General features: G+C 40.4%; 1 protein-coding gene across 1 annotated transcript in view; it reads left to right on the top strand.

Annotated features, from left to right (window-relative positions):
- Positions 1 to 18,286, top strand: part of RAB21 (RAB21, member RAS oncogene family) — a 242,597-nt gene extending 224,311 nt beyond the window's left edge. Inside the window, exons 6-7 of the mRNA XM_069229564.1 lie at positions 8,700 to 8,788; positions 15,818 to 18,286. Coding sequence (XP_069085665.1) covers positions 8,700 to 8,788; positions 15,818 to 15,957 — 229 coding nt within the window. The 3' untranslated portion in view covers positions 15,958 to 18,286. The remainder of the gene's footprint in view (positions 1 to 8,699; positions 8,789 to 15,817) is intronic.
- The last annotated feature ends 2,848 nt before the right edge of the window (positions 18,287 to 21,134 follow it).

Here is a 21,134-nt window from a genome sequence, read left to right on the forward strand (position 1 = left end):
GCTCCTCAAAACCTTATCTTGATCCCATTTTGGAAATGCAAAGGTTTTCTTGATACCTCTTTTTCACTCTTCATATTTCAGCAAATGAATTGCTGTATACCCAGTATAGAATGAAAACCAACTGCAGGGTGCAGCTCATTTATTGGCTCTGGGTACCTAGGGTTCTTGATGAACCTACAAGCCCTTTATATCCCCGCAACCAGAAGAGTCCAGCAGACAAAACGGTATATTGCTTTCAGAAATCTGACATCGCAGGAAAAAGTTACAGAGTAAAACATAAAGAAAAATGTTGTTTTCAGCTCAATTTCAATATTTTTTTATTTCAGCTGTTATTTTCTGTAGGAAAACCTTGTAGGATCTACACAAATGACCCCTTGCTGAATTCAGAATTTTGTCTAGTTTTCAGAAATGTTTAGCATTCCGGGATCCAGCATTGGTTTCACACCCATTCCTGTCACTAACTGGAAGGAGGCTGAAAGCACCAAATATAGTAGAAATGGGGTATGTCCCAGTAAAATGCCAAATTTGTGTTGAAAAATTTGGTTTTCTGATTCAAGTCTGCCCGTTCCTGAAAGGTGGGAAGATAGTGATTTCAGCACCAGAAACCCTTTGTTGATGGCATTTTCAGGGAAAAAACCACAAGCCTTCTTCGGCAGCCCTTTTTTCCCATTTCTTTGGAAAAAACTAAATTTTCACTGTATTTTGGCTATTTTCTTGGTCTCCTCCAGGGGAAACCACCAACTCTGGGTACCATTAGAATCCCTAGGATGTTGGAAAAAAAGGACGCAAATTTGCCGTGATTAGCTTATGTGGACAAAAAGTTATGAAGCCCTAAGCGCGAACTACCCCAAATAGCCAAAAAAGGGCTCAGCACTGGGGGGGGAAAAGGCCCAGCAGCTAAGGGGTTAAAATACATCTCACTGCAATATCTGCCTATCTGCAGATTACACATTCAACATCGCTTTTTAGAATCCCAGTCATCAAAGCATTTATGGAGGGACTAAAAAGAATCATACCCCCAAGGACACCACCAGTACCTTCGTGGAACCTTAATATTGTATTAACACAACTCATGGGACCACCATTCGAACCCATGCACTCTTGTGAAATGCAATACTTGACTTGGAAAGTAGCCTTTCTAATAGCTATCACATCACTTAGAAGAGTAAGTGAGATACAAGCATTTACTATTCAAGAACCCTTTATACAAATACATAAACATAAAGTGGTTCTCCGTACAAATCCCAATTTCTTACCAAAGGTCATATCACCATTCCACCTAAACCAAACTGTGGAACTCCCAGTCTTCTTTCCGCAACCAGACTCAGTAGCCGAAAGAGCCTTACATACATTAGACATAAAAAGAGCACTAATGTATTACATTGACAGAACAAAACAATTTTGTAAAAAAAAACAATTGTTTGTAGCCTTCCAAAAACCTCATGCAGGTAATCCTATATCCAAACAAGGCATCGCCAGATGGATAGTCAAATGCATTCAAACTTGCTATATTAAAGCAAAAAGAGATTTACCTATTACACCAAGAGCACATTCCACTAGAAAGAAAGGCGCCACAATGGCTTTTCTTGGAAATATACCTATGACAGAAATTTGTAAGGCAGCCACCTGGTCTACGCCTCATACATTCACTAAGCATTACTGTGTAGATGTGTTAGCAACCCAACAAGCCGTAGTAGGACAGGCTGTATTAAGAACATTATTTCAGACAAATTCAACTCCTACAGGCTAAACCACCGCTTTTTGGGAGGATTACTGCTTGTTAATCTATGCACAGCATGTGTATCTGCAGCTACACATGCCACCGAACGGAAAATGTCACTTACCCAGTGTACATCTGTTTGTGGCATGAGACGCTGCGGATTCACATGCGTCCTCCCACCTCCCCGGGAGCCTGTAGCCATTATTAGTTGAATGAAAATTTTAAATTTGTAAATAAATATTCTTTTGATACACATTATGTACCTTCATACCTACTCCATTGCATGGGAACATCTAGTATACTCGCAACTCCAACCTCACCCTCTGCGGGGAAAACAATCTAAGATGGAGTCGACGCCCATGCGCAATGGAGCCGAAAGGGAGGAGTCTCATGACTCGAAAAGACTTCTTCGAAGAACAATGACTTGTAACACTCCGAGCCCAACACTAGATGGCAGGATAATGTGCAGCATGTGAATCTGCAGCGTCTCATGCCACGAACAGATGTACACTGGGTAAGTGACATTTTCCATGTGTATATATATATATATATATATATATACACACACACACACACACATACACACACACATATACACACATATATTTATATATTTCCTTAAAAAAAAGTTGCAGGCACGTTTTAGTAAAATTCTGAATTTACTTTTACAAAGCCATAGAAATTCAGCAGTTATAGTTAGTTTTTTCAAGTAACTGTAACTGGCGCCAAAAGGTAACTCTCACTCGCGATCCTGCCCTGCACAGTTTTTTCTTCAATAATTTGACTGCTAATGTTTCACTGATATTTTTATTGACATTATAAAAGTTGCCGTTGGTCCTGTAATATCTGGGGTAATTACCAGTGCATGGCGAGTTATAGTTACCTTAGGGCACGAGTTACAGTTACTTGAAATAACTCTTAACTATAACTGCTGGATTTCTATGGGTTTGTATGAGTAAATTCATAACGTCCCTGTAACCTTTGGTGTTTTTTTTTGTGAATTTCTCTGTTGTTTTTTTTAAATTCTATGTCCTAACAATAAAGCCTCTGTAAACTTTTTTTTTTTTTTTTTTTAGTAAATTTCAGTTTTTTAACATAAATTTGAATTACTATACGTTAACCCAACCACTGCCACGCACGGCCTTTGGCCATGTGCGGCAGGGGTTGGCCAATACCCTATAACCACCCAACCCAGCGCCGCACACAGCCTGCAGCCAGGCCCTGTGGCAAACCCCTACAACCACCCAACCACTCACAGTCTGTCTCTGGGTGTACGAATGGGTGTGAGAGGGGCTGTGAAAGTGTCTGGGTGTGAGGGTGGGAGCCTGGGGGTCTGAATGTTTCTATGAGTGGATGTGTGGCGGTCTGAGTAGATCTGTGAGTGGGTGCATCAGTGTCTGAGTGTGTGCATGAGGGTCTGAGTGGGTGCATGAGTGGCTGAGTGCTTTTATGAGTGAATGATTTAGTGTATGAATGTGTCTGTGAATGTTTTTTTTTCACAGATATTCGTGAATATTGGATGTAGTGAAAAGCAAAACATTTTAGTGTCATAATTTGACCCTAAAAGACCCCTATAACACACCCTGGAGTCAGGGTACTTCCACCCTGACCCCTTATACTGCTTTCATGAAAAACCAACACTGGATGCACTTTTATTTTGATAGGTTTCATGCACTAAAGGTCCCAATAAATAAAATATGTTGTGTTTGTTTGCTTTTATTGCACATCGTTCAATGGCACAATAAACCATATTCCACAGGAGCTTGTGAAATATGGAATATATTTCATGGTTTTCTGTGAAATATTGATTTTGTCGACATGATGATAGACCCAAAAACACTCTACAGAACTTTACCATTATAAGGGGTACTAAGACTATGTGGCATGGAGGACCAAATTCTGTGGCAAGTGTACCTAAATTATGTGGCACATTCTCTTGCGGTATTCTTTTCATCTATTTTAGCGACAACATGTGAAATCTACAAAATTATGCTAATTATGTGGTAAATAATATTTATGCTTTAAACTCTGCAACAACAGGATCCTAGAACTTCTCTGGTCTTAACCACTGTCCTTTGTTTTATAGACCATTTATGCATGAAATACAAACATCTAAATATTCTAATTCCAAGCAATGTCTGCTGTTAGCTGCACTTTGAAGAAAACTGCATTGCAGGCTTATAACCCCCAAAAATGTAATATTACAAAAAAGAAATAACAGATAACACATGCAATATGGCCCCATGTTACCATCCTAGGTTTTGATTATATTTTCGAATAATTTTGCCTTCTGCCTTGTGGTTTATAATGTCACTCAAACCCCTCAATGGCATATTGGACCATATTATATGCTTACTTGTTAGGGGGCATTTACTGCGCTAAATACAACAGTATCAAAATATATTTCACAAAGAACCGCAAATGATGGAAATATTTCCTAGTTCCTTGTGAAATATAGAATTCATCATCATAACAACGCTCCCCAAACCAATCTGCAGAACTTCACTGCTGTCATCAGAGTTACTAGGATTATGCAGTATTGAAGAGATAATTATGAAGCAAGGGTATCTGAATTGTGTGGCAGACATTGCAAATTATGCAGCACATCTTTTGGATGTGTTATTTTCTTCTTTTGGAACTAGAAACTGCATTTGTGTGTAATCTGCCACACAATTGTGTAGTAAATGCCACAGCCACACAGTTGCATAAATCCACCGGCCCTTACCTTGTTCTTCAGTTTCATGAGAGGTAAATATAATGTTTAATCTAATTCCAATCTATTCCTTTTGTTGGCTGCACATTGAGGAAAACTTTTTATTTTTTTATTTTAACCCCTCGGATGCCCTGGATGAGGTGGTTACTTCCTCAGTAGTGGTGCTCGTCCTGCTCCCGGCTCATGTCATGAGCGCTAGCTCTCCCCCCCCATGAGCCTCCTACCCACTGCCCCAAGTCCACCCATTGGGGCTGATCGGCCTATTTTTGTAAGGCCCATCTGCCCCCAAGGGCGGCAGAAAGCCTAGCAGAGACTGGGGAGATTTTTTTTTTCCCCAAAAGAGGGTGAGGGTAATGCCATACCCCCACCCCAAATAAATGGGTACAAAGTTGTTCTGCCCACCGGTGGGCCAATGGGGCAGTTACCCCCGATCCACTCCCCAGGGGTGCAGAAAGGCTACTAGATTCCACGGAATAAAAAATAAAAAAACATTGTGGGGTGGTGGCGGCTACCAACCAGTATGCCCCGACCCCAACTATGGGGGGGTGACAGTCTTTCAGCTCTCCTACTGCACACTAAAAGATCTTATCCCTACAGCAAGCAAGAGGACATTTGATTATTTTCGGTTTTGTTTTTACATTTGGGCCTTGAGAGCTTGTCTTAACTCTCAAAATAGTCCCACTTGGAATGGTGAGGACTGCACTTTTTTCACTTTGGGACATGTAGAAAAATCTACGAGACCTAGACACATCTAAAAACGAAAATCTAGGTGAGTCTAGAGTGGTGTGCTTCACATGCACCCGCACCATTTTCCTACCCGCAATGCCCTGCAAATCTCCAACTTTGCTTGAAATCACACATTTTCCCCACATTTTTGGATTAGAACCTTCCGGAATCTGCACAAATCCACAACATTTCTACAACCCATCAATGTTGCATCTATACCGATTAAAAATTCTGCCCCACTTGTCAGCCTGAAAACATTTTTTTTCAAACTGCCCTTTTGGACCCGCTTTGGTTCCCCTTCAATTTCAACATGTTTTTGTCTCTTCCCTGTCACAGGCACTTGGCCCACCTACACAAGTGAGGTATTATTTTTATCAAGAGATTGAGGGGGAACTCTGGGTGGTAGGAGATTTGTGTGCTGGTGCAGTGATTCCCACCCCCCAGCCAAAACAGGTAGTTTTGTATTTGATCATTTTGATGTGTCCATGTAGTGTTTTGGGGCATTTCCGGTCACGGGCACTAGGCCTACCTACACATGTGAATTGTCTTTTTTTATCTGGAGACCTGGGGAAAAATGCTGGGTAGAAGAAAGTTTTTTGCTCCCCTAAGATTCCAGAACTTTCTGTCACCGAAATGTAAGGAAAAAGTGTTTTTCCCCCAAATATTGAGGTTTGTAACGGATGCTGGGTAACAGAACCTGGTGAGAGCCCCACAAGTCACCCCATTCTGAATTCCCCTAGGTGTCTAGTTTGAAAAATGCACAGATTTGGTAGGTTTCCCTAGGTGCTGGCTGAGCTAGAGGCCAAAATCCACAACTAGGCACTTTCCAAAAAACACATCAGATTTCAATGTAAAAACGTGATGTGTCCATTTTGCGTTTCCTGTCCCCGGCACTAGACCTCCCCACACAAGTGAGGTACCATTTTTATCGGGAGACTTGGGGGAACACAGAATAGCAGAACAAGTGTTATTACCCCTTGTCTTTCTGTACATTTTTTCCTTCCAAAAGTAAGTGTGTAAAAAAAACATCTATTTGTGAAATTCCCTGTATTTCACATGCTAGTATGGGGACCCCAGAATTCAGAGATGTGCAAATAACCACTGCTTCTCAACACCTTATCTTGTGCCCATTTTGGAAATGCAAAGGTTTCCTTGATACCTATTTTTCACTCTTTATATTTCACCAAATTAACTGCTGTATACCCAGTATACAATGAAAACCCATTGCAAGGTGCAACTTCTTTATTGTTTCTGGGTACCTAGGGTTCTTGGTGAACCTACAAGCCCTATATATCACCGCAACCAGGAGAATCCATTAGACGTAACAGTATATTGCTTTCAAAAATCTGCCATAGCTGGAAAAAAAGTTAAGAAGAAAACGTGGACAGAAATGGCTCTTTTTTTCACCTCAATTTCAATATTGTTTTTTTTTTTTTAGCTATTAATTTCTGTAGGAAAACCTCAAAGGATCTACACAAATAATCCCTTGCTGAATTTAGAATTTTGTCTACTTTTCAGAAATGCTTAGCTGTCTGGGATCCAGCATTGGTTTCACACCCATTTCTGGCACTAACTGGAAGAAGGCTGAAAGCACAAAAAATAGTAAAAATGGCGCATGTCCCCGTAAAATGCCAAAATTATGTTGAAAAATGTGGTTTTCTGATTCAAGTTTCTCTTTTCCCGAAAGCTGGGAAGATGGTGATTTTAGCACCACAAACTTTTTGTTGATGCCATTTTCAGGGAAAAAACCACCACAAGCTTTCTTCTGCAGCCCTTTTTCCTTTTGTTTTTTAATAAAACTTTTTGCTGTATTTTGGCTAATTTCTTGGTCTCCTCGAGGGGAACCCACAAACTCTGGGTACCTCTAGAATCCATAGGATGTTGGAAAAAAGGACGCAAATTTGGCGTGGGTAGCTTATGTGGACAAAAAGTTATGAAGGCCTAAGCGTAAACTGCCCCAAATAGCCAAAAAAGGCCTGGTACCTGAGGGGGGAAAGATGTGGCAGTGAAGGGGTTAAACATCTAACACCTAACATGATATACGGTCCACTTTTGCTATTGTCGCCAGCTTGGTGTTCTGGTGACATATACAAACCACTCTGCCCTTTGACCTTGTGGTTTATGATGTCATCAGAACGATTGATAGCAATATTACACCATATTGTTTTCTCATTATGTACCCCCCTTTCTGATAAATGTAAATATTTAAATAATTGAAACAGTGTCACAACACATTATGCTTGTGATGCAGCTGAGTTATATACTGTATATTGCTTGCTCATCTGATTTACGATGTGAATCTGTGAAAGATTCAATGCTGGAAACGAACCAAGTTTCTGTCCTGTAGGTACAACTGGCTAGCGTTGGGATCTTTCATAGATTCTCTTGTGACCATCCTTCCTCCCCAATCGGAGTCTATTTCTTTTCACTAGTGCTGTGGAAATCTGACCAGTAGAATCCTCTAGGTGAGTGGAGATCAGTGCACCCTGTATTCATTACCTCAAGAGAAAGTCTCTTCTTATGAGTTAATTGCGTTACTAAAGTTGGACGTTGTTTCTAAAGGAATTTGTTTGTACTGCTATGACAAAGTTACTGTGGGACTCCCATCATGACGACTGGGAATGATTCAAGCATGTGCCTACATATATCCATTTTACTGACTTCTTAAGATTTGAGAAACAAACTCTGGCGTGCTGGGGTATGAGAGTGACTTGTAGGTGACAAACTGCAAACAGTTTCAGACGCATTTTAAAAATGTATAATAAGATGAAACGTTAAGTAATCACGTCAGTACTGCTTTATTCTCTCTTGATAATACCAGAAACCTTGAGCAAGAATTGCATCCAGAACATTGGCATATATTTTAAATTAACCAGATCTGCAAATATACTAGACACTGAGCTTTGACTTTGGTAACTAGGAAAAATATTTTTTGTTCTTCAGCACCTTATAGAGAGGCAAACGGGTTCGCATAGCCACGCTTAGCAACATTTTAACTTTCAAACAGTGGTTTAAAAGGTGCCCATTGATGTGGCGTCTGCATTTTTAAAAACTGCACTGCCTTTTTAAATACATTATTTTTAAACTTAAATTGGTGTTTGTGATGCATAGAGACGTGGTATTTATCCATATTCATAGACTTCTAGCATTTAAAGCTGAAGAAATGTGCAACACACTTGCGTAGTGATTAATAACGAATCTTGGTGAATTGAGTACCGAGCATGCAACAGCTCAATTGCATTTCATCATTCTGTAAGTTCAAAGGTTCTTGTTTGTATCACACTGTTCTAAATCGGAAGGCTGCTGCTTGCTCAGATATTGTACAGTGATATAATTGCAATCTATATTAGAAGGATGAATGCTCCCTCACTAGTTTAATTTCACAGCTGGTTTTGATTATATTGCGCAGTTCACAAAATGTTAAACAGAGAATTGTCCATAGTCTCTTTATGCATTTAGCTGATGTTCCTACAAATGTAATATTTTTGTTTGAATAAATCTACATTTGCATTATATTTAATAGTTATTGATTGCCAACAGGTATGCAGAATCTGTGGGAGCAAAGCACTATCACACTTCAGCCAAACAGAATAAAGGAATTGAAGAACTCTTCCTTGACCTTTGCAAAAGTAGGTAAATGTTGTGTGTTCTTGTAACTTGCTTTTTATTGAAATTTAAAAAATATTATCTGTACTCCAGTATCCACGGAAAATGGTGATGAAGATGAGCTAGGGGCTCCAATGCATAAACAGAAAGAATGGGAAAGGACACAACTTGAAAATTGAGAGAAAACAATTTGAGGAAAATGACAGTGCTATGCTTGATGCAGTTTGTACATAGGGACAGGTCTGCAGGAACATGGACAGTACAACAAGCAGAAGAGTTAAATTATGACTTCTCAGAAGAATAGATAGTCTAAAGCCCTAGGAGAAAAAACATGATCAAAACGGTGGAGGTGAAGGGGGCAACTGACACCATGGTGCAGCTGTGCTGTGGATCACTAGGGGATGGGCATAGTATCCTACTCCAGTTAAGGCAGAAATGAGATGACTGCAGGAAAGCTACCAAGAGAAGTGTTCAGCTGAACAATTTAAGTTGATAAAAATAGAACATTTTTACATCTGAAGTTTGAGATGCCTGGGAAATTCCGTTTTAAAACCAAGATTCTTGATATCTTCTGCAGGTACAGCACATACGCCATTATGCCATTACCAAAAGCAAGGCTCCAAGGCCTTTACAGTCAACGCCTTGAGTTTAATATGAGCCATTGGCTGTCTGTTCATTCCCATAACCCCCCTCATTCTGTGCTGAAATACTTGAATAATAATAATGGTCTCAACACACCCTGATCCCCATTCTAGTGTGAGAAGAAACTGTGGCATTTGTGTACACCTAGGAACACAGGAGAGGCAAGCCAGAATTTCAACATAAATATTAAAACGGCAGAGAGAAAACAGCTACTCAGTCAGTATTTCTAGTGGGATCATGGCATTAACCAGCTTAGCCACTTTGATTCTGTCTGACCATTTTAGTTGTTATGCTCTATGAAAAACAGTTACTGAATTCAACCCTCTATCTCCCTGAGCCCGAAATTCATACAGCAATACAGAGTTAAATCTCTAGTGGGGATCAATACTGTGTCGTATCTTAACAGAATGGTCTTGGAAAAGTGAGCTGGATAATTTTGGGGGTTGAAAAAAATGGGTTGAAATATATAATTGATAACTTGTTTAAGGTGCCAGGGAATTTGACAGAATGAGTTGGAGGATATCGCAAAAGGAAACAAACGAACCTAAATGGCCACAAATCTGTCCATCACAGCTTAAGGTGAGGCATACTATTAGTCCTATTTAAACTGGAAAAATCTCATGGGCTTAATTTCATGTCCCCCCACTTTTTTCCTTTCTTTTAAACGTTTTCAGACCAGTAAATATGCATGCCATTTTGACATATTTTTTTTTAACTCGGCTACATCAAAGTAACATTTTTCCCAGCCCAGTGAGTGAGTCGGACATTATTTTCCTGCACAGACCTTTTTGTCTGTGTCAGCTCTGTCTTTATGCACTAATTAACGATGGTGCAATTGAACAATACTTGCAAGTAAGCTGAAAAGGATACCGAATAAAATTTCTGCTCTCCAATTAAATATCAGTATTAAAGATAGTTGACAGGTGTGCCTTCGATGTCCTCTACTTTTTCAGTTGTCTTTATCTTTGGAACACCTTGTAGAAAAATTACATAAAGGGAAATCAAGTAGGGGCACAATAATGCAAATACGCTTGTGACGTTCACTGATACCCTAATTTGTCTGCATTCATTTTTGGAACTATTTACAAAAATTGGCGAATTTTCAGGCTATTTAATTATTTGGTCTAAATAAAAAAAGAATGTCCATTTCAAGAATGCTCGATAATAAGATACAATATCCCATTTCATTAGGACTCTCGACACTAAATATTGGAGATAATGTTCTCCAGTGTAATTTAATGATAATTTAATATCATTTAACTAGATTTCCAGACCAAAATGGTCTAGATATAGCTAGATGGCATGAGCTGGTCCTCAGGCGTTGCACCAGAGTCAATATAGTAAAAATTAATCTGCTGCACAGAATTTATTTTTATGTACTGAACTCTTTATATTTTGCCTTATAAATGTGTGTACAGGGCATAGGAGTAGTTACTTTTAAGTTTTTGTTAGCGGTCCAGAAGTTAAGCAGTCCTACTCATGTAGCAAACTTAAAATCCCAGCTGCTAAGGGTGGATATAGTTTCCCTGGTATTAGGAATTATCATTGGAACTTTATTCTGCTAATTTCTGTCTACACTAGACTCTGAAAAACATAAATGGATGCACATAGCACCAACAACCATTCATTTTAATAGTCAATTTATTCAAAATCACTCCTCTGTTACCTTCTATTAGATAAATGATACTTGTGGCCTACAAATGAGTTGTACACTTACAGTGTCTACACTGAGCAGTAGTGTCATTAATTTAGTAAAATGTCATACTGCTAAACCGAAAAACCTACTGTACTGTTAAACCTTAACAACGTTTACTGTATAATTTACTAAGCTTTACAGATATAATTCGGATGATAACTTGCAGTCTTCACAAATCTAAAAGTGATTAAGAAAAAGAACGTGAATTGGAACTAACAGAAGATATTTGGTTGAGTGAGTAATAGGAGAAGAATTCTAAATGATAGCACAAATAACAGTTACCTCTGAAGATATCAATTCTTGGATTAAAAGTATACTCACCTTGTTGGAGATAAACATCACACCATGCAAAACTGTCTCACATGTTGTTGAAGTGTAAAGTGTCTGCCAATCTTTGCAGACTGTACTGGAGAGCATTGCATGTGCTTGCGTAGTCCCCTCTCCCCAAACTCTACCCGTCTACAGTCCCAACCGATGCTAACATCAACTACCACTTTAGGACAAACCTCAGTTGTGTTTGGAGTTCAGTCAGTACTTGGCTCTGCTGTTCTCCCTCAGTGCATTGGCTGTGTTTCTTGGGATTGTAACTGTCGATCTGTAGCCTTCTGCTGCTCTTCCTCCTTCTTATTGTCCTTGTTAAATGGCATCTTATCGTAGATAAAGATTTAAACTGAAACTAAACAAAGTTAGTCTCAGCATTTTCAATCTCCAAATATGGGACTAATTGTTTTCACATATTACTCTTCTGTAGAGTTAGTGACTTCATGATTTGACATAAGGAGTGAGTATCGTTAAATTAGTTACTCTGTTTTCTGGCAATACATCCCAGCACTGGCTGGAGATCCTTGTTTATTTATCTTATTGATACTTGCCCAAGTTGAGATATCCCATGTTCCTTGACTCCTGAAAGGGGTGTCTTCAGCTCGTAGATTGAGAAGCTTTCACAACTTTCACTGCAGCAGTTTTAGCATCATCCATCAACATGAATCAGAACCCCCCTTAAGGGACATACATTTGCTGTTCTAATGTTATTTTTAAGTCTCTCCAGACAAATATCCTAAAATAATAGCTTTTTCATTATGCAGCAGTTTCACTAGACTCCAGATTATCATTGTGTTTTGCTCTGAGGTGCCATCTCAAATCTATTCTGTCCATTCAAGAAGATATATCCGCTTCTTTCTATCACTGAAGCAGCAAGGCTTATGGCCGGCTCCTTCCTATTCCCTCTGCGTCTGGACAATCACTGAATATTTGCAGCCCCCACCAGCAGTTTTAGGAGCTCAGATAATCATTGAGTCACCTGGCGCAGTGTACCAGGCAGGTCAGACAGTGTTGTCTCATCTGCACTCCTCTCCCCAGTATTAATCAGTGACTCATACCCCATAGAGGCTCAGTAGAGTCACCTGAACACTGTACTTCAGGCATCAGCAACCATCACTCGGTCTCGTGTGGTACACCTGGATGCATTGAACATTGTGGGAAAAGAAAACTACGTGGAAAAAAACAAGAAAGTTGCCCATCTTAGAGCCTTGCCTCACAAAATTTACTAGTTCTGAATATACTTTATATTTTTGGGTGTTTTAAGGGCTCATATGTGCTTCACAGGCGATTGTTCTGAAACAGCCTGTATTGCACAATAGTCTTAGGATGGAAGAGACTACCGTTTTCTCCGATAATGTCCTTTTAGATTGAGCCTAGATGGGGGCCACTAAAGAATAAAACTGTTGTTTTAAGAGATAATCTACCAGATCAGTCCATTATGGTCTTCGTTGTTAGTTTAGTAATACCAATTACTTCTTGTCTTGAAAAAAGGAAAGGTAAGGGATTCATGTCCAAACAAGGAATGCTAAAGTCAAAATCACCCACATGGCTCCTTTTGAAGGTGTGCCTCAAGTTAGCAGATATCGGTTTGAGCTTGAGGAACCAAGGTGAATATGGCAGTTTCAAGCAATAGAATAATCACTGTGTATGCATTGTGTCTTGGAACAGATGGAAAGAATACAGACAGGCAGCTATCTTCTAATGGCACAAAGGACTTCACAGACTCTCAGAGGGCATTGGATAAATTCAATATGCAGCTGCTGCCTTCTTGATTTCTGACATTCTTCCTCTTTGAAGCCATAAAAACATCTATGGTAACAAGTAGTGATGTCCCTATGAACCAGAGTTTAACTTATCCTGTGATTGCTCTTACTTTGGCGGTGTATTTTGCTAGCTAGTGCTTTTGGACCCAGAAAAGAAAAATGAAGCTCCTGAATCAGAAAACGTCGTTGGTGGGCTTATCCACTTTAGGCCCTATGGAAATGCACTGTATTTACTTATTTTCAGAAGTATTGCAGTATTTCAATCCGGACCTTTTTTCCCTCTAAATATTGGTTTTGTTGTTGTTGACTTTTGTCATTTGTATAGATTTCCTCAATGTGGCCATGCAACACTGTAGCCTTGTCTTTTAAATTGCTACCGGGAACTCGCATCCCTTGTCCCCTTGTTTGTATGAAGGAGATCCCTGCCTTGTTCGGTGTAGTTTTACATCAAATGCAGCTGAGATAGCACCTGGAACGAGCCATTGGGGAGTGTCTGAACAGCGGTCTGCCATGTTGAACTGTGGCTAAACAAGTGTAACTCAGATCACTGAATTATGTGGTAATGTAGAATGAGCATGGGATGGACCACACTAAATTAAGGTTATAAATCAAATACAAAAACAGACACAGAAAGTCACTTTTTTTTGCTAAGGTAGCATAGCAAGTGCCTTTCTTAGATCCTTTCAACGCTCTTTCAATCTATTTGACTGAGCCACTTCCTAAAAGGTAGCACCATATTGTTTTAACTAAGCCCCACTTCCATTCCCCCTCTGGGACTTTAGAAAGATTTATCCATCCTGGAGTAACCGGGGATAATGAAACATGCCATTGATGTTTGCTCCTTTCTGCTCCCATCATGTTCACCAAAGCCATGCAGGTAAGCCACATTTGCCGCTTATGTTTATTGTCTGAGCAGGAGCATGGGAAGTGATACATTATAGTGGTCTCATTCACTGATCATCTTTCCCACAATTACTGTACGGAGGTGAATGGCTCAGCGTTGCCACACGGAATGCTGTTCTGCAGCTGGGTGTTCTGTAAGGACCTGTCACTCTATCACATAAGAGCCAAATTTCGAGGCGTATTTGCCTGTTCCGGGGTCAAACTAAAAATCTGAATAGGTCCTGGCAAGGGCAAATGGAAGAATGGATAGATTTAACTAGCTCTGGTTAAACCAACATGTCTGTCCTTTCCACAAGACATGTTCTGACAGCATTAGAAGCCAATGAGTGTACAGAGAGAAGAGTGACTCTGGCATGCACACACAGCATGTACTATCGCACAGACAGAATTTGTTCATGCATCATACACTCCAGTAGGTCTCCCAGGTCATGCTTCCACTTTTCTTTCAGAGCCACTTAGGGGTCTGCTACATTTATCATCAGCGCTCTGTATGGTTGTGAAACTCCCCTATCTCTAATCTTTTCCATAATGAGTTTGGGCTCTAAGGGTTTGAATTTCAGTAGGGAGGTCAGCATATCTTTGTAAACCTCCAGTGTTTCTCAGCTGGAAATAGACAAAGGATTGTGATTTGTGAAGCTCGGATTTCTCCTTCATTTGCTTGTTGAATATGGTCTGAAGCCAAGACATCTCCTATCCTATATATCCCAATTGTGGTCTAAGCACGGAACCCACTTAGCTGAGAAACGTACGGAAGCCATGTGCTGTGCCATAGTGGTGTTTCTCTTGTTTGTTTCCCGTCCCAACCCATCCATCTCAGCACTGATTGCCAGCAATCCAAGGGTATGACTGTTACTGTGGACAGTGCTGGGGGACTTCTTGACCCATAGAGTAGTGACCATAGCCCATATTTTTTAAACAAGTCAGTTTCTATTCTGATTACCGAGTCATCTCTGTCCCCAAAGATCCAGTCATTGATGGGGATGATATGGGAAGCCCAATAGTACAGCTTAATGTCCACGACTCCCAGCCCACCTTTAAACTCAAATTTTATGCATTCCTGTGAGCCACACTTAGGGGCCTTCCTGCACATATGTTTTTAATCAGAATCGATTGGGTTAGCAGAAAACCAATTGGGTGGAACCCTGTAAGGGTAGCTTTGCAGAATGTACACTACTTGGTGGAGAGCTATCATTTTAAACAGTGCCACCCACTCCAGCATGTTCAGTGGTAGCTTACTGCAGGCAGACAAGTGATCTGTGATTTTCTGTGTTAGAATTCAGATCCCAACTCTCTCCTGATTTCTCAATACTGTCATTCCGAGATAGCCAAAACTTCCCTGCCTGACGTTCAAGATGTTTTTGAATGTTGAACCGCCTCTCGCTAATACGAACTGTATGTATAATGTGAGTGTATTTTAGAGATTTGATTGTCTTATATACATTCCGATTAGCAAGGCATGTTAGCTAGAGATTACATTTCTAACAGTGTGATCTGGCTCAGGAAGGAGCATTCAAACCTTCTCTCCCGTCCTTAAGTAATATTTTTGGACGTTGGGGAGAACATTTCTCTTTCAGCTATCTGACTGTCAAGATCAACTCCAAACAAGCAGTTCATGCGCATAAAAACTCCAACTGTTTTAGCATGTAAACCAAATGTCTCGTTCCCCAAGTGACCTTTATATTGAAAAGCTGCTGCCTAAAATATGCTACTCGAATTCTCATTTTTAGGAATGATTGAAACAGCTCAAGCAGAGGAACGAGCCAAAGGCAACGGTTCGAGTCAGTCGGGAGCTGCGCGGCGAGGTGTACAGATCATTGATGACGACGCACAAGTGCCGAGCAGCGGAGGATGCTGCTCCTCCGGATAACTGTATAAAACCGCGGATCATAGTCCCACTTTGAAGACTGCCATACTCCAAGTCGCATATTCTTTAACCAGTGGAGTAAAATGAGTTCAAATATTTTAAAATAATCACATAACACAGAGGAGACCTGATGTGCTAAACTAGTGGATTCTGTGACCAGAGAATTGGCGTTTTCTACAGATGTTAATAGAGCAACTACCAATGGCCTTTTTACATTATTTTCTTTATTAAGGAATAATATGCATGTAGACAAGACCTACTTAAAAGCTTCATTTATATTCTTTTAAATCAGATTGTTATTATTTAATAACTTATATACATTATTGTTGGAGTGGTATACGTTTTGCAGCTCTTTGTATTTTGTGGTCTACTAAATTGTATCACTTCTGAAAATTTAAACAGATTTTTTTTTTTAATTTGCAGAGACATTAAGTACTATTTTTGCAATATTTGCACAGGCCCAGATCCATGATATACTTTGATAAACTCTATACTTGTCTTGTATGCTGACTCCGTAAAATGCCATTTTTGAATTGCATATTAAATGTCTGATCTGCCTTTTACAAGTGTGAGTTAGATTAAGTACAGAAGTGTGTTCAACTGTAAATGAGTAGCAGTTGGTACAACCACTGTTTTCCGTCACTGATCAGTTCCAGTCCAGGGTTTTTCACCAAAATACAATGCTTAAACTGCAGTTTGGGAAACTAAGATTCTTCTTTTCACTTGCTCTGTTAATTTAGTGCGTCTCCTTTCTAACATGCCATTTTCTCCTTTGGATGCACCTGGAAAGACAGTGATTCTGTTCCAAAATCACACTTTGATCCCAGTTGTAAACTTACTAGTTGCCAAGAAATGCGAAGGAGCAGGGCTGTACCTGCAGACACATTTAGCTTGTGATGCAAACACCTCTCAAATCTCTTCCCTTTGGATTGTGAGGCACCTCTAGTATTTGCTTTGAACACGGGGTTCCCACTTGATAGCCCCTAAAACTCTCTCCATTGAGAATCATTTGTTGCCACTTATTCGTTATAGAATAAAATCCTCCCTTAAAGAAAAGGTATGTCTGTATCCTTCAGTCTTGGTAGGAAGATGTGTATTCTTAAAGTTCCCATAACCACCCAAATTCTGAACAGTGGCTGCTTTGAATATTGTTTTTTTTTCTTCAATTTTTGACCTATTAATCAACTGCAGGCATATGTTCAACTAACTTTTGTTGCAAGGTGTTCAAGACATTCTAACATTTGGATATAGTTGAGTGTGCGATATAAACTGTGTAAGCTACTTTATATAGAGCATTTAATTAAACAAAAAAGTTATGTTTATGGTTAAAAAAGTATTGTATACAATTTGATATTTAGAGCTAATAGCATTGACTGAAACTTAAAATGTTCTTGTAAATTTGGCATTGCTGATTCTGTCCTGTACTAAAGCGGTAACTGTTAAATCAGACTATATTAATTTTACTTTGACTTTTTTTCTAGTCTTGGCTAGCCTAACATTATATACTACAAACTGACACATTACCTTTGTCACTTGTTAGTTAACCCATCCAAAACCACTCTTTTGGTTTTTTTTGGTGGGTTTTTGTTTTCTTTCTTGTTTTTTTACAGGCCACGTTTTATACTAGGGCCTTATGATTCAGTGATCCGGCCTATTAGTTAAGCACACTGTGATACTCTGTTTATCTGCCTGACTAAGTAGAGCAAGGCAAATATTGTGACTGTATAAGAAGGGTCCTCCGCCAATGAAAGGGAAAGATGTCTACCGGGGTATTGCACATGAAACAGAGAGGTGAAGACCTTCAACAGACCCAAGTACCTTCCTTGGGTAGACAAAGTGGAAGACGAAGCAGATGAGTGCGCTTGCTGAAGGTGAATACCTTTGAAGGGGGCTTCTTGAAGAGGTGTAGGGGAGACCTGAAGCAGACATCTTTATGAGACAGACAGGTTGGGACGAACAAAGACAAAGAGTGGCTTGCTGTGTTTTGTTTTGTGAGACAAACACGGCACACTAACGTACACAGTGGCTTGGGACGTTGCATTTGTAGTTTCATGTTACCAATCGGATTACCTTCATTGAAATGCCTTGGTAAATGTGACTTTGTTTCCAGTATGTTATAAACAATTTGTTATTTGGCTGCAGTATTTCATCACATGACCCTCTAATTATGGACAAATTCCTGTACCAGGCTTTTCCGATTACAATATCCATCCCTAATGTAAATTAAGCAGTTGGTTCGTATACCGCTTCGGGAGGCTGGATATCCATAGCAGTAAAAAAGTAACATAAAATGTGGCAACATAGCATTAAATTCAATAGTGATTCCATTGAAGTAGTTGTCGTCTCCTCATTATTCGTGTTCATATGCTACAACGCTGTCAGATCTTTTATTAAACTGCTAATACATTTTATGGTTTGGCTAGTCCCCTTGCTTTAATGATTGATTGCAGCATATGTGCTAGAAAATTAACTGTGCGCTATTAAATCCACATAATAACATTATACACCTGCATTTGCTGGCTTAAATTGTCTCTCCTGAACTTAAGTTTTCAGGAGTACCTGTTGTGCTCTTATGTCACCATAGGGCCGCTTCAAAGCGATGAGGATATATGAAGAAACAGGAAAAGAAATTGAAATATATCTGGTTGACATTTTGTCACCAGGCTGCAAGTGCATGTCTTGTAAATGATGGGCATAGTCTGCCCAGGTTCATTTGGACTGTAGACCTGACATGTATTAGTTCCTGGGAGATGAGGGATTAGTGAAAAGTACCCTGGGATTTTGAACCAGCATAAGGCCAATATCTGGGTGAATGAGCCTTCTTTATGGCTAGTTGTTGGAGACTCTCAATTGTAAAGCCAGAGCTTAGAAGTGAGATTAGTTCTATGTTTTCTTGTGGAATTGATTGAGGCTTAGTTTTCTTGGCGTTTCAGCGGTGTTTTTTTGGGTGAACGCTGGAAGTTTGAGTGTCAAAAGGGGCTGTGGAACTGGTTCCCTTGGGGAGGACTATACCTCTTGGAAGATGAAGAGGCGATTGCGCATGGTTGCGAACTGCCATAAGAATTCAATACCGGGGTCCTCAGTGGCACAGCGAGAGGAAACAAGGGGCACACAGCATCTTTGAATAATAAGACGTTGCTGATGTCTTTGGGGAATTAGAGAAGGCTTGGATACAGACTGTAGATTACGCGTTTACCACTTCATTATTTGTGAACTTGGAGGTAAAAGGTCAGAGCAACCTGGATATAGAGAATTGTACAAGAGTTCTGTTATTATTATGGATTACCTGGAGGGTAATCCAGTGGGGGCTGTTGTTGGGGATGTCACTTTTTATCAGGAATGATATTGATTCGTTTTGGTTGGTTGACTTCGAGTGGGTGGAAAGTTAATGACTGTAGTACGGCCCTGTTCACTGACCCTCTGTTTGCTCCCGTGATACAACATGTCAGACCTATGTTTCATTGGAGATGGGGCAATAGGTTTGAATATGAGCCCTCCACGACTTGATTAAATGCATTTTCTTCTAGTTTTAATACACAGGGACCTGATCTTACAGGTAGAGACTGTTCCAGGTCTGCATGCTAGTCATTTTTGGGTAAAAGACAACCACCAGGCAGATTCGTAGGGGTTCTTAGTCTAGGCATCCTGGTTGGGATGACTACCTTGCACAATTGACTGGTCCTGTTAAGCCAGCCTCATTGCATGAAACTTTACATATTTTCTTGCCTTCCATTTGAGTGATGAAAGAGAAGGGTCGCACCAGAGCAATTCAGAACATTCGAAATTCCGGAGGGCAGGGGTCTTTGCAGGTAGGTCAAGCATGTAGGGTTTCTTTATCTTCAGTACACATCTGTCAAGAAGGCACGGACACAGATTGGCTGGGAAGAGAGGAGCGAGGAGGGGAGATACAGGATGGCCATGATGAAGCTATGGATCAGACAACCTCAAACTTTGCTGTCAAGTTATCCTATGTAGGCTGTTGAGTCCCTCGTAGGACACTTGCCCTGCATCGCACTGCTCCCTGACTCTCCAGGGCTTTTCACGCCTATCTATCCAGGAGGTTCCCTTGTGTTTTTTTTTTTTTGTCAACTGATTGCCTTCTTCTTTGTTCTCTGCTGTGTATAACTCCCCCCGCGCTCGCCTGGTTTCCATGCTTAGTAGAGTTTGGAGTCTGGGGCCTCTGTCAGCACTTGTTTCAGATCCACCAGTGCTTCAGAGAATCTTGTGAGTTGTTACTAATTTCCAGGAAACGTTTGCTTCCCCCCACCTTAGATTGAGTCCTTTGCAGTCCGCTACGAGGTTCCTGCTTTACCCAGTTCTCTGCACAAACTATTCTCTGACCACAGCAGATGTTTTTCTAGGAAGCATGGTGCACCAGCTGTGCCCATTGATATGCAAAATGGACTGTGGTTCCTGCCCAAGACGCTTGAGATTGAGGTTAGGCTGGTAGAAGGAATGATACAATTTGACACCTTGGATATGGCTAGTTAAGTGGGAACATCAGGGAATGGGCAGTTGCTGCCAAGAACCCACCGTGGAATCTGAGAGTTGATTCTTTTTAGCACTCAAAAGGACTATGGAGACGAGTTCTCCTCTGCTATTCAGGCAGACACCATCACTTCTTGTCCTGCCCATCTTGAATCCGCTGTAGAACTGCCCGGAGAATATGGAGGCCTGTTGGAGGTTGATGACTCTACCATTGACCACAGGGACTTAATTGGTGTTCTCTCAGGAGTCGAAGGGCAGTGGGAGAGTGTTAAGGTTTTGGAGGCCATGCATGGACAGAGGATCTGGACACACTAGTGTATTTAAAAAAACTTCAGCTCTGTGAATGTTTCCTCTGCCACTCTTGGTTCCATCGCCACTTCCGGAAGCTATGTTTATTTGTAGCAAAGTAGCTTGGCTAATGACAAGGGAGTATGACTGGGACACATAGTCTGATCTTTTATACTGGTTACACGGATGGTTCACATTGGGAGTGGGATGTGGAAGGGAGACAGATGTGGGAGATGGGCTTTGAATAGTGGAACTTCATTTGTGCTTCGGGTTGTGCAGCACACTAGGACCTGCATTGCCTCTCTTTGCATGTTCTCACATGGCTCAGGTCTGCTTTTCACCATAACTACACAATAGCCAGCTCCATCTCATGCTTTATTCATTAAGATTACTTTTCTAGTTCG

The sequence above is a fragment of the Pleurodeles waltl genome, chromosome 4_1 (assembly GCF_031143425.1).
Source record: "Pleurodeles waltl isolate 20211129_DDA chromosome 4_1, aPleWal1.hap1.20221129, whole genome shotgun sequence".
In the NCBI taxonomy this organism is placed as follows: domain Eukaryota; kingdom Metazoa; phylum Chordata; class Amphibia; order Caudata; family Salamandridae; genus Pleurodeles; species Pleurodeles waltl.